Source organism: Hylobates moloch, unplaced genomic scaffold (assembly GCF_009828535.3).
Source record: "Hylobates moloch isolate HMO894 unplaced genomic scaffold, HMol_V3 SCAFFOLD_27, whole genome shotgun sequence".
Taxonomy (NCBI): domain Eukaryota; kingdom Metazoa; phylum Chordata; class Mammalia; order Primates; family Hylobatidae; genus Hylobates; species Hylobates moloch.
The window spans coordinates 1760818-1773986 of record NW_026652302.1 but is presented as its reverse complement, the minus strand read 5'-3'; the positions used below and the strand labels follow the sequence as shown (position 1 = coordinate 1773986).

Here is a 13169-nt window from a genome sequence, read left to right as displayed (position 1 = left end):
ATGTGAAAAGCAACCCAGGACAGCCAGCGGAGCCCAGCAGCGTAGAAGCCACTGGATTCCCGCTGGGAGGACTACAGTGAGTGACACTCGCGAACACTAGGCGCTCCCAGCGGCCGCAGGTCTGCGCGGAGGAGTCGCCTCCCGGCGCGGAGCGCGCCAGCGGCGGCGGCGGCGGCGGCCAGAGCGCGAGATGCGGCGCGCAGCCTCCGGACCGTCCGGGCTGGGAAAACTCGCGGGCGGTACTGCGCAGAGCTGACCCAGCGCGGGTCTGAGGGGTGTGCCCCGGCCCCTCCCACCTCCGCCCCCTCCCGCGCCCGTCGCGCGCCCCTCCCCGCGGCAGCAGCGGCGGCGGCGCATCCAGGGGCGGCGCGGTGCGGAGCGGCACGGGTTGCCCAGCCCAGCAGCCAGTGCCTGCGAGGTCCGCGGCTGCTTGGGGAATTCACTTTGCTGCTTGTTCGCTTCTCCCTTCCTCAGGCTTCTTCTGATGATTTTCCGCCTCCGGCCCGAGCCTTCCCTTTAAAAGGAAAACTTTACTGCGATACCTTTTTCCCCTTGGAGGAGAGGATTAAAAGTTCCAAGAACTGGTGCCGTCCGTGCCATTTGGGCGCTGAGAAGGTGCTCGGCGGCGGGGTTCCCGGTCTCATCATGTGTACCAACATAGTTTACGAGTGGCTCAAAGCGCTGCAGCTTCCGCAGTACGCGGAGTCCTTCGTGGATAACGGCTACGATGACCTGGAGGTGTGCAAGCAGATCGGGGACCCGGACCTGGATGCCATCGGGGTGCTGGCACCCGCGCACCGCCGCCGTATCCTGGAGGCCGTGCGCCGGCTGCGGGAGCAGGACGCCAACGCCGCCGGCCTCTACTTCACGCTCGAGCCGCAGCCGGCGTCCCCCGGGCCGCCCGCCGACGCCGTCCCCACCGGCCGCCGGGGGGAGCCGTGCGGCGGCCCGGCCCAGGGCACCCGCGGGGACTCTCGCGGCCACACGACCGCCCCCCGCAGCAGGGAGCTGGTGAGCTACCCCAAACTGAAGCTGAAGATCATGATCAGGGATAAGCTCGTCCGTGACGGCATCCACCTGAGCAAGCCCCCGTACTCCCGCAAGGTAAGGAGGTGCCGTCCGGGCGGCCCGGGGCGCGCGGCGGGAGGGAACACGGCCCAGCTGCCTGTGCCAAGGCTTTGCAACCCATTCCAGGTGACGACGGAGAGGCCAGGAGGATTTGGGTATCTGGGACCCTTTTCTATGTTCTTTCTGTATCGGCCCATTATTTCGTCCTTCCTGGTGTCTCCAGTGGTTGGTAAGACAAGCCCCCGCATCCAGATGTTATCTCTAAACTAACGACCAAAGCTCCACATGGTCTCTGGTGCTCGCCTGTCAGGAATCGGACTCGCGCTGCTTCTCCTGGTAGCCAGGAGGAATTCCTAATGCCCTCTATAATAGTTTTGGGTTTGAAGAGTACCAGAAAAAAATGGTTAATTCCTGCATTACTTTCTACCTTCCTTTCTCTTTTCCTTTTTTGAGTCTTGAGAAACTCTCAAGGGAAATCGGTGAACTCTTTAAAAGAGTGGGAAGTCAGGCCCTGCCTCTCTCAATTCCATAAAAAATCCCAGCGCTGCTGCAAATTTGAGAAGCGTACCATTCACATGAGCATTTTAAGAGGAAAAGTGAAGGAAGCACGTGTCAGTCCACTTGAGATGATTTCCTAAACTCGTGTATACTGGAGGCAGTAAGGTGCTAAGGACATCGGAGATAATCCAGCCACAGGATGTGCTTCAGAGGTCTGTGCTGTCACCAGTTTGGTTTATTATTAAACCAGATAAGATGAAGTAGGTACAACTGTGACTTCCAGGAAGTGTGAGGGGACCTGCATTTGGGAGAGGAGGACCGAGCACAAGTGAACTAAAGGGGAATCCTCTGCACAGGGGGCCTCAGGGAAGGAACCTGGAAGTTCCGAAATGTGGAATGGGAGCTGGGTAATTAACAGAAAATGGTACTTCACACCAGAGCTCTGCTTCTAGCTGCGAGTCTGTTCCGTTTAGGTTTCTAGTTTAGGCGGCTGTCGGAGTAGAGGGTCCTGACTTGACAGAGAAGTAGACTGCACAGGTAACGCTCAGGATTGCAGAAGGTGCACAGGAATGTGAGCACCTCAGCTTAAAAATCAAGACTTAGAAGAGCCCAGGGAGAAAATGATGTCAAAGATACTCAGCTGGTGGGCCACATAAACCCAACTCCCTAATAGGAAATGTGGATAATCTCAGTGTTGTGTGGGCATCTTGGGCCCTGGTAGTATTTGCTGTAAAATTTTAAGTAAAGGCCGTAATGCCTGGATTTAAGGAAGGTCAAGGGAAAGCTTTGTAAACAGTAGATAACAATACCTAAGGTAGATGGGAATAAGGGGTTTAATATTATGTACTACCTTGCAGGTACCCTAGGCAATTCAGATAACCTGCTTGACCATGTTAATTGGTTTTGTAAGGAGGATACAAAGAAGGCAGGTTAGGAGGACAGAGTGCTTCAAATTAAACACGTGTTCTGGTTACCCACTCTGACTGTGCCACTGATGTGTGCGCAAAACAGGAAAGAACACTTTTCCTAGGCAGTTGCCTGTATGTAGGAGTTCCATGTATGTCTAGTGTGGATAGAGAGATCTGGTCATCAGTATAAAGGCTTGGTCCTGGACACAGCAGGTCAAAGGAGATCAAAGCCAGTTAGATGTTTGTTATTAGCATCCCAGGATGTAAGATGGGCTTAGTCTGAGAGAATGTGAGTACCTCGTGAGGGCATAGTTCAAGTCCTGGCAAGAAAGGAATGCAGAAAGCAAAGTGTGTCACTAGAGCTTGCTTATTCTTCAGGAAAAGTGCTGTGTAATGGGGCGGGGAGAGCAGGGACACTGTGGGCTGGAGGTGAGAAGGGTAAGCTTGAAGTGACAGATTTTAGTTCTGATTCTTAAAGAGCAAAAGACAGACCTACATATCAAACTTAGAGGCTGGAAAGGATGTTAAGGGGATGAAACATCAGCTCATAGGCTTTGAACTGTGGACTCCTGCCTAGATCAGTGGGTGATATGGTAGTGCATTTGCATAAGTGCAGTTTACATAAGAAAATGCCAAGTTGCATTGCAATACTATTTATTTTCCATGTAAATAATTACTTCAGTCAACTTTGCTTTAAAATAAATCCCATAGCAATAATGCTTGATAACAAAGATATGCTCCTATTCACTTTCTATACATATTTAAATTCTCCTCAAACTGATGGAAGAATAAAATAGAACCAGAAGTGTTTTCATTATCTCCCTCATTGATCCTCGAGTTGGGGACCAAAAAAAAACTGGTGCTGACAAACTTTATTGTAAGAAAGAGTAACACACACTGAAATAGGAATTAAAATATAATTAATGTACACATATAATTAATATACATAGATAGCAAACTGAGCATACAAATGTTTAGTACCAGATCACGTTGATCATTCTGGATTTGTTGCTTATGTGCACATTGCCTCTTCAGTTTTGGATTTTAAATTATTGAAGAATTTGTTTTCTGCTGTAGCTAGTTTCTTCATGAGCAGTGCTAGAACTTTTTCTTTTCTTATGTGATCCACATTCTAACTTCTCCACTTTCCTTGGCTTTGTCATGATCAGAGTGTATAGTATTTTTTGTTTGTTTGTTTGTTTGAGATGGAGTCTCGCTCTGTTGCCCAGGCTGGAGTGCAGTGCCAGATCTCGGCTCACTGCAACTTCTGCCTCCTGGGTTCAAGCGATTCTCCTGCCTCAGTCTCCCAAGTAGTACCTGGGATTACAGGCACTTGCCACCACTCCTGGCTAAGTTTTGTAGTTTTAATAGAGATGGGGTTTCGCCATGTTGGCCAGGCTTGTCTCGAACTCCTGGCCTCAGGTGATCCAGCCACCTTGGCCTCCCAGAGTGCTGGGATTACAGGAGTGAGCCACCACACCCCACCAGAATGTGTAGTATTTTTGATGTGCATTTGGAATTCTGCATGGTGGAGTGGGCTTTAGTCTCCTTTGCAGTCATTTGCATCGATGATCACTGTGATTTTGTATTTTGCTGAGAATTTTAGATGGCTTGAAAGTGAACTATGTCAAAGATTATCAAGGTAGGGAGAGTGAGTCTCTTACAGAGGAAAGTAAGTTGAGGGGTCTTCCCAAGAATCACCTGAAAGGATTGTAGGATTTGATCCAGGAATGGTCAAGGTTATGCGGTTTAGGGATCAGTGAGTTAAAACGTAAATAAAAAGTAAATTTTCTTTTGTTTTCCAAAGGGAAGTCTATAGCTTTGAAAAAACAGGAGCTTGGAGAGAGCACCAGGCTTGAAATCAAACATCATTGGAACAGTTCCTCTTCTGCCCTGTGTGTAGCTTCTCTGACTGCTGTGATTTCTACCTTTGTGAAATGGGGATAAAATAATTTTTTACCAAGCTTCTCTATGCCAGGCGTTCTGCTGGACTCTAGGTTACTGTGGTTGGCAGGATGTGAAAGCTCTGCCCTCTGGGAACTTAGCATCTAGTAGGGAAGACTTAAAATGGAATGAACAATAATGATAATGTGTGACGATTGATTTGATGAGAAGTACATGATACTATGAACAGGTGCATTCAACTCAGTTTGCAGGGATTGGGCACCATCGCAGTTTTTCCAAAACTGGCCTATGACCTGAGTACTGATGGTTGAGCAGATTTAGCATGAAGAGGTGCAGGGTCTTAAGGGGAAGAGTGTTCTCAGCAAAGAACAGTGTGTGCAAAGGCCAGGAAGGGGAGGAAGTTTAGCATCAGCAGGAATGGCAAGGAATTCTGTCTGGTTAAAGCACTGAGTGCCTGGAGAAAGTGGCAAGAGATGGAGAGGCAGGTGGCAGCTGGTCTTGGGTGGCCTAGAAGTCATGTTAAAGAATTTGGAGTATATCTTGTGAGCAGAAGGGAGCTACTGACACATCCTGACCAGAGGCAAGCCAAACACTTAGGAGATTGTTGCAGTGTTAGGAGAGAGACGCTGGTGGCATGGGCCACTTATGACAGTAGGTCAGGAGCAATAGAAGTAGACTTGATAGAACTTAAATGATTGTTTGGATGACAGGGTGGGAGGGGAGAGAGGTTGGAAGGACATGCAGATTCCTGGTTTAAGATTGTGACATGATGTAGGGGACCCAGGAGAGCAGTGAATTTGGGCAAGAAAGATATTGCCTTCAGGTTGAAACATATGGAGTGTGAGATGCCTGTGGAATGTCCCTACATCACACACAGCACACTGCAGCTGTGACTACAGATGAGCAGTAGAGGGAGGAGCCCTGGGGAACAGCAGGATTTCTGAGGTGGGCAGAGGAAGAGGAAGCTCTAAGGGAGGCTGTAAGTATATTTTATTTTCTAGCAGACTTGTCAAAGCAAAAGGCAAGCTCTAGCGTAAATAGTGTGGAGAGATTGACAACGGTAAGCAGAGGGTAGGTGAAAAGCAAGAGGAAGTGGTGTTCTGGAAGCCACTGGAAGCAGTGATGTTTCAAGGAGGAGCGACAGGTCAGGAAGTCAGATAATGACCAGGTAGGACAAGAATAGAATCATTTCATGGGAAGTGGTAATCATGCCGTCGAGGACTTTTGCCACAGCAGATTTGGATGATGGGACCAGTGAGAGTGCAGACAGGGATCACCCACAACTTTGAAACCAAGTTTGATGAGAAGACAGAACTAAGGTTACAGCTGGAGGAAGAAGGGAGACTTTGTGTCAAAGGAAGGGTTTTGTGGATTTGTTTGTGTTTAGGATGAGAGAATCTGGAGTATGTCTGAGTGTTAATGGTAAGCAGCCAGAGAAAAGGAGATGTCGGGGGACAACCCAGGAGACCAGGGTCCTGGAGGAAGTGTGAGGGAATTGTGCCCAGGGCACATAAGTGAAGGGAGCATTCACTTCGGCTTCCGGTGGGCGGGGAGCTTCTCCTCCAGGTCAAGGGGAGGGAAGAAGAAGGGGTCAGGAGACGGAACTTTAGAGGTGTTACACCAAAGAGCTCTCATTTCTCTTTCTGACTGATTGGTACCAGTGAGGGAGGAGATGGAAGGATTAGAGGTTTAAGGAGAACATTGTATTAATATAGCAATGTTAGATGTTGTGATCTAGTGGAATCCTATACATTCCATCATGTAATGTTTAGATATGGTCATAAACATTACATGATGGAATGTATAGGATTCTAAGTACACACATACAGAAGGTACGCTCACCATTCACATATTCGTGCTGTAGGTTACAGGTTGTGCATGACTTTTTGTTGAGTCCTGTCATGTCTAGCAATGCTTATAGGGTTGTGGCAGATGTGAAGGGTATGGGGCTGTAAATATATTTTATTTTCTAGCAGACTTGTCAAAGCAAAAGGCAGGCTCTAGGGTGAATAGTGTCGGGGGGGCATCTAGATTTTTTCACTGAAAAGTTGCTCCTTGCCATATGTACAAGTTAAAATGGTTTGAGTTAGTATAACATTATTTCATACTTTCGTAGGAGGGTTCGTCTTCATTCATACCCTTAGTGTGACTTTTATGAAGTAACAAGAATCTCATACTAATAAGGCTATTTATGGATAATCTGGAGAGATGGCCTATAATGAAGGAATTTGAAGAGACAGACATAGTAGGAAGGTTTCTGTCACTGGGGCCAGGGTGAAATATTTAGAAAGTAAAGAGAGAGATTGGCAAAGATGTGCTTGTGTCCTTTGGAGTTTTGCCTTGCGTGTTGGCAGAAGCTGAAATGGCAATAAATATTCCTCCTCCCAAGAATGCCTTCTGCCTTCATGACATTACTAGGGACAGATTGGAAGCTGGAAAACTTCGGCTTTCTCCAACTCAATCAGTGTCCTCAAATAACCTCAATCTATGTCCTTCCAGGTTTTTTTGTTTTGTTTTGTTTTGTTTTGTTTTTGCTTTCAGTGCCTGATTGGAACACTGTGGAAAAAAGTGGGGGCAGGAAGGAGACAAGAGCTTTGATGGTGTGGGGACTTCTGCCTTTTTGTGCTCCTCACAGTTTACTGCCTGTAGAGTTTCCACATAAGTGGACCATCAGCCAACTGCCTGTCCACCCATCCATCCATCGATTTATTAATCTGTCCATCCATTCTTCCATTTATCCATCCGTCTTCCATCCATCCATCCATCCATCCATCCATCCATCCATCCATCCATTCATCCTTCCATTTATCCATCCATCTATCCATTCATCCATCCATCCTTCCATTTACCCATCCATCTCTCCATTCATCTATCCTTCCATTTATCCATCCATCCATTCATCCATTTATCCATCTATCCGTCCATCCTTCCACTTAACAAATACTGAGCACATGCCATGTGCTAGGCTTTAAGATCAGAATTGCAAGGAACTAGACAGACATGGTCTCTGCTTGTATGTGGAGGCCTAACCCAATGCCTGATGTATAGTAGTTGCACTATGTCAAAGTTGAATGTTATTTCTGCAAACATGAAGGATTGGAGGATGTTGCACTTGTGTTTATTTCAAATGTTAAAAAAAATCAACTTGGATTAAAACCCAAGTAAAGATAATGAATGATAAAATTTCAAATCAAAGTGTTTATTCCTCAAGGGTTAATGAAGAAGAACTGGGAATGAAAATGCTACTCCCGTAGGATATTTTAAAAGAAGACCTCTCTCTGCAGCATGGCCAGGACTAGGGTAAAGCAAGTGAGATGACACCAAGGACACAAAATTGAAGGAGGAGCTGATTCTCAGGCTCATGCAAGTCCAGGCTGGGCTAGATGGCTGACCACCATTAACAAAATAAATTAGTTACTGTGAAATATTAGGTATTAAGAGGTATTGTACACATTCCTCAAATCATACACCAAGTCACCTACTCTTCTATGCTTAATACCTGTCCTCAAGAGCAATGTGCTGAGAACCATATCAGTGCACATCTATCAGTGCCCATCTCCCAGACTAAGAAAACATGGCTTCTTGGAGCTATGGCAGCCCATGGAATTCATTTAAGTAAGAATGGTACTGCTATCTGCTGACACTGTACTGTAGTGGTTCAGTGCAACAGGCTCAGAACCAGACATCAGAGTTCAAGTCCCAGCTCTGCTCCATACTAGGTCACTGTTGGCTCCTCTGTGAAATATGGGCAAAACTAGTGACTGCCACATAGGGTTGTTATGGAGATAAGATGAGCTAACACTCATGAACTTATTAGATCGACATTCGTATGTATCCTAGAACCGCCATAAAAAGTGCCACAAACTAGGTGTTTAAAACAATAGAAATTTATTCTTCACAGTTCTGGAGGCTTTAAGTCCAAGATTAAGGTGCTGTCAGGGTCTTGCACAAAAACCCTAGAGGCCTGCACTGTGAGTAAGCTCTAAGGCCCAGCAAAGGCTTTAAACAGCATCCATGTCTGCCACTGTTACTTCAAGTACCACTGGATCTGCTGGATCATATGGCCCAAGTGGCAGAGCAGCTTGCACGGCAGCCTGGACCTGCTGCAGAACCTTCTTTTTTTCTGGCTCCAGTCAAAATTAGCAGCTTTGGGGTCACTCAGTAAATAGGTTTTTGTAGCACACTCAAATGAGGGATATGTTGCTTTCAAAATTCAAAGAGGCTCACTGGATGTTACGCATCCTTCTTGGTTGTAGGAAAAGCCATATGCAACAACTTATTCTTCATCTTGGAAGGGATATCTTGATTTGCCCCATGTCCCTGGACCCCTGCAGTTTTCACTGAGGTAGAAAGTCCCTGATTTTTTGTCAGATTTATTTTCCACCTTCTGACATGCAAAGTAAGTCTAAAGTAATTGCTTCATTTCAATCACTAGATCCAAACAGCATAATGTCATCCATGTAATGGACAACAATGATGTCTTGTGGAAGAGAAGAGCAATCAAGGCCCCTGCTGGCTAAATCATGACATAGTGCTGGAGAGGTGAGATCCCTGAGGTAGGACAGTGAAGCTGTATTGCTGGCCTTCCAGTTGAAAGCAACCTGCTTCTGGTGTTCTTTACTAACAGGTGTTGAGGGAAAAAGAAACATTTGCCAGATGAACAGCCTGGCTTATGTAAGCACTCACCTGTGGTAGCTCCTCTGTACCTGGGTTTGCTTGGACATCTCAGCTTCCATCATAGTGGCCATGTATCAGCTGTGTACAGAAGGGTCTGCTGACCCGGATCTTATTCCTAATGATAGGGGTGTTTGATGATAAATCAGTGGTAGATTTTTAGTGGAAATGATGCCCAGTTATTTCTGTGTACTGGAGGATGCAATAACAAAAATGATTTTTAAAAATATAAGCACTTCAAAATTTAGATATTCAAAATTAGGTAGCAATCTTGAAAACAGTCACTTGGAAGATCAGTGTTGCTGTCTCTGTGTTGCTGTTTCTCAGAACATTTCTAGACCTCTGATGTCTCAGAACATTCTCTGGAGTATCTTCAGTGGTGGCAAGCCTTCATTCTTATCAGATAGATCTGGTTTGGGGTAAACACCTAAAGTAATTTGGAGTCAAATCAGGCAGTTAAGAGTAATGACATTCATAAAGTGTGAAATGGAAAATGTAATCTTGGCAACAAAATAATGAGGTGTTTTTTTTTTTTTGGTATGACTTATAGAATGGTCTTCAGATTTTATGATATTTATACTCGTTTTCCCTAGTTCTAAACACTTTAAAAATGCTCTTAGTGGGTATCCATGTTTGTAAATATGCAAATTCCTCCAAAAGGCTTTTCAAAACACAAAAGTCAATTCCCCATGTATTTGCAAAGAGCAAGGCACCTGTCATGGTCTCTCCAGATAGAATTTTAGTGTAAAGGTGTCTGTGGCCCAAAAGGGGAGGAATTAGGTAAATCGTGCACGGGTATCAGTAAACTGCGCAGCACTCGATGGTTTAGTCAGGATTTGGATAGTGTAACAGTGTTTTTAGGGCTCTTCATTCACTGGTCCTTCAGTTCTTAGAAAGCCCTCTACTCTCTACCACCTTATCAAGTGTTAACGTGATCATAGCTGTATTCATTCTTTCCTCCCCACTCTTGAGTGAAAAAAAAGGTGCTAAAGGCAGGGGTAGCAATATTAAGGCTGCCCTCATGAACTTTGTCTGCTCTTCAGTAGTTATCTAAGGCATACCCATGAAAAATAAGATAGAAATAACAACTATGTATATGGATAAACATGCAATTCTTTTCAAATTCTGTTTAAGTGCTCAGGTTCTAGTTCACCAGAAATATGTTCTGAAACTAATTTTCCTGAAGTAAGATGAGTCAGATGACATGGACTTGATGAGGACTGGTCCCAGAAATAAAGAAGGGCTATCCTGAGGTGAAGACACCCTGAAGATGAAAGAACACTGTCTAGGGTGGAATAAAGTACACTGGGAGCCGTAGTTGATGACACACAGCTTCTCAAGGTTATAGCGTGTGCAGAGCTAGAAACAACATTGCATTTCTGGCTATGGGAAAGGCTTGTTATTACTATTGATATTACTAGTATTGAGTTGAAAGGTTTTTAGCAGTGATTTTCTAAGTTTTATGAAAAAATGCTGTTTCAGATCAGCCACTGATTTGGACTTGGGGAGGCCTGAGAGTAGTGAGGGAGTCCCCATTTTCAGTCAATATAAAAACTATTAAGGGCCAATAACTGTGGATCACACCAAAAGGCATTAAACATACAATCTGTCTTACATAAAGACTAAGTGACATCTAATAGTTTAAAAAATATCTCATTACTGCTTCTAATTGAAATAAATGGTCTGATGCTCTCTAAAATCTTACTGTTACATTTCCATAAAGTTAAAAATGCAAACAAAATAAGACCTCCTTGGTTTGGAACATGTCAGAAAGATAAGGAAAACAGTTGGTATGTATTCTCTATTTAGCAAAGTTGTAATGCACAGATTTGACAAATTTAAAGATTTTTTCCCCTAGAATATAACGTAACTTTATAATAAGACTAGAGATGTACCTACTGCATTTGATACCCAAAGTGTATCATTTTTTAATACCTTCACTTTTATATGAAAATTTACTTTAATAGTCATGTAATAATACACAGTAATTATTATTGTCCTTATTCCTTCTTTAGTTTTAAAGCAATTAATAATTAAACAAAGGAATACATTTTAAAGTATTAAAATTTAGTAAAAATATTTCATCTGCAAAATAGAATTTGCATTTACCAAACTCAAGTATTATACCTTGCAGTTTGTATTGTTTCACTGTTTTAATTTTTCAACACAAATAAAAACTTCAAGTGGTCACGTAAGAATAAAAGAACTAAAGTATCTCAGATTTTGTTTGCTCATTTTTACATATCATAGTGTTATTGTTTATTTCAAATTGACTGTTTAACTCAAGAATATGTAGTCTCATAGGGGAGATGGGGCAGCCTTACAAACTTATTCTTGAAAAGGACTCTTTATCCAAGTATGTGGGTTGAGGGCCTCTGAATTAACTTCCATGTAGAATACAATGCTTATTAAAGGACAAGTAAAATGCTAATTTGAAGCTTATACAAATGATGAAAACTTAACATGCAGCAATTAGCATTTAGGCCAACAGAAGACTTTTTCAAGGTGAAGTGTTTAATCACTGACATTGTTTAAAATTGTCAGCAGGACATTTTCATAATAAAAAGTTTTGTTTTTAAGGACTCCTTTATTCTTATAACTGAAGTGACCCTTCCCTCTGCCTGGTCCTTGAAACGTGATCACTTTAAGAGAAGTTTATTTCTTCTGTATAGTGGTGCCAATGTCTGTCTCACAGAGCTGTAGTATGAATTAAATGAGATAATACTTATGAAGTTGCTTTGTAAAATTCTAAGAGAACTTTATAGTTTTTTTTTTTGGAGATAGAGTCTCGCTCTGTTGCCCAGGCTGGAGTGCTGTGGCACCATCTTGGCTCACTGCAAGCTTCACCTCCAAGGTTCAAGCGATTCTCCTGCCTCGGCCTCCCAAGTAGCTGGGACTACAGGCACCGCCATCATGCCTGGCTAATTTTTGTATTTTTAGTAGAGATTACTAAATTTCACCATGTTGATCAGGCTGGTCTCAAACTCCTACCTCAGGTAATCCACTGCCTGGCCTCCTAAAGTGCTGGGATTACAGCCGCCATGCCCGGTTGAGAACTTTATAGATTTTAAGTGCCCTTACTGATAGTGAGTAAACCATTATGTTTATAACAAAATTTGAAAACTATTTCTGTTAAAAAGCAAACACATTGTGTACGGAGAAAATCTGGAGAACAGTGAAACAGATTGATAATTTTAAATGGCCTATATTACAATTTATGACATTATACTATATTTCTTTAAAAATCATTTATGTGTCAGAATATGTTTTATACTGATACACAAAACTAGTATCACAGTCTAAATGGATGAGTCAGGCTATTTTTTTGTCAGCAGCTGTCATTTGAAAAATGATTTTCTCCTAGCTTTATTAAGATATAATTGACAAATAAAAAGTGTATATATTTTTGGTGTGCAGTGTGGTGTTTTGATATATGTATACATTGTGAAATGATTAAATCAAGCTAGCTTATCCATTACCTCACATACTTATGTTTTAATGATGAGAACACTTGAGATATAATCTCTTGGCAATTTTCAAGTATGCAACACATTATTATTAACTGTAGTTCCCATGCTGTATAATAGATCCCAGAACTTATTCATCCTGTCTAACTGAAATTTTATACCCTTTAGCCAACATTTTCCCATTCTCCTTCCCTCCCAAAAAATGATTTTAATACTAATACATATTCAATCTCAAGTTAATACCATAATTAATTTAAACATATCCTTATTGGCATGAAATCTTACCCATGTTACTACTAATTATTATTTTTTTATTATTTGAAAATGTCATGTTTGAGAAGTGGTATTTCATCATTCTTTGAATTACATTTCTTAGATTACCAGTTCATATGGTTTTATATTTGTGGCTTTTTATGTACAATTATGTATTGCCTGTTCATGGTACTTGCTTCTTTTTTCTACTGGTCTTAGACCACTTCTTGTTGCTTTGGAAGAGCTTTTATGCATTAAAGAAAACAATCATTATTTCATATAGGTTGCAAATATTTTTCCCAAACATAAGAATGTAACTTACCGCATAATTTTATGAGTTTTTTTAGATGTCCAGAAGCTTGAAATTCTTTTTTTTTTTTTTTTTTTTTTTTTTTTT

The 13169-nt window shown here is 42.8% G+C and overlaps 1 protein-coding gene across 1 annotated transcript in view; it reads left to right on the top strand.

The window, feature by feature from the left end:
- The first annotated feature begins 406 nt into the window (after window positions 1-406).
- Window positions 407-13169, top strand: part of LOC116463102 (sterile alpha motif domain-containing protein 5) — a 62752-nt gene continuing 49989 nt past the window's right edge. The window contains exon 1 of the mRNA XM_032146067.3: window positions 407-1104. Within this exon, the coding sequence (XP_032001958.1) occupies window positions 646-1104 (459 nt within the window). The 5' untranslated portion in view covers window positions 407-645. The remainder of the gene's footprint in view (window positions 1105-13169) is intronic.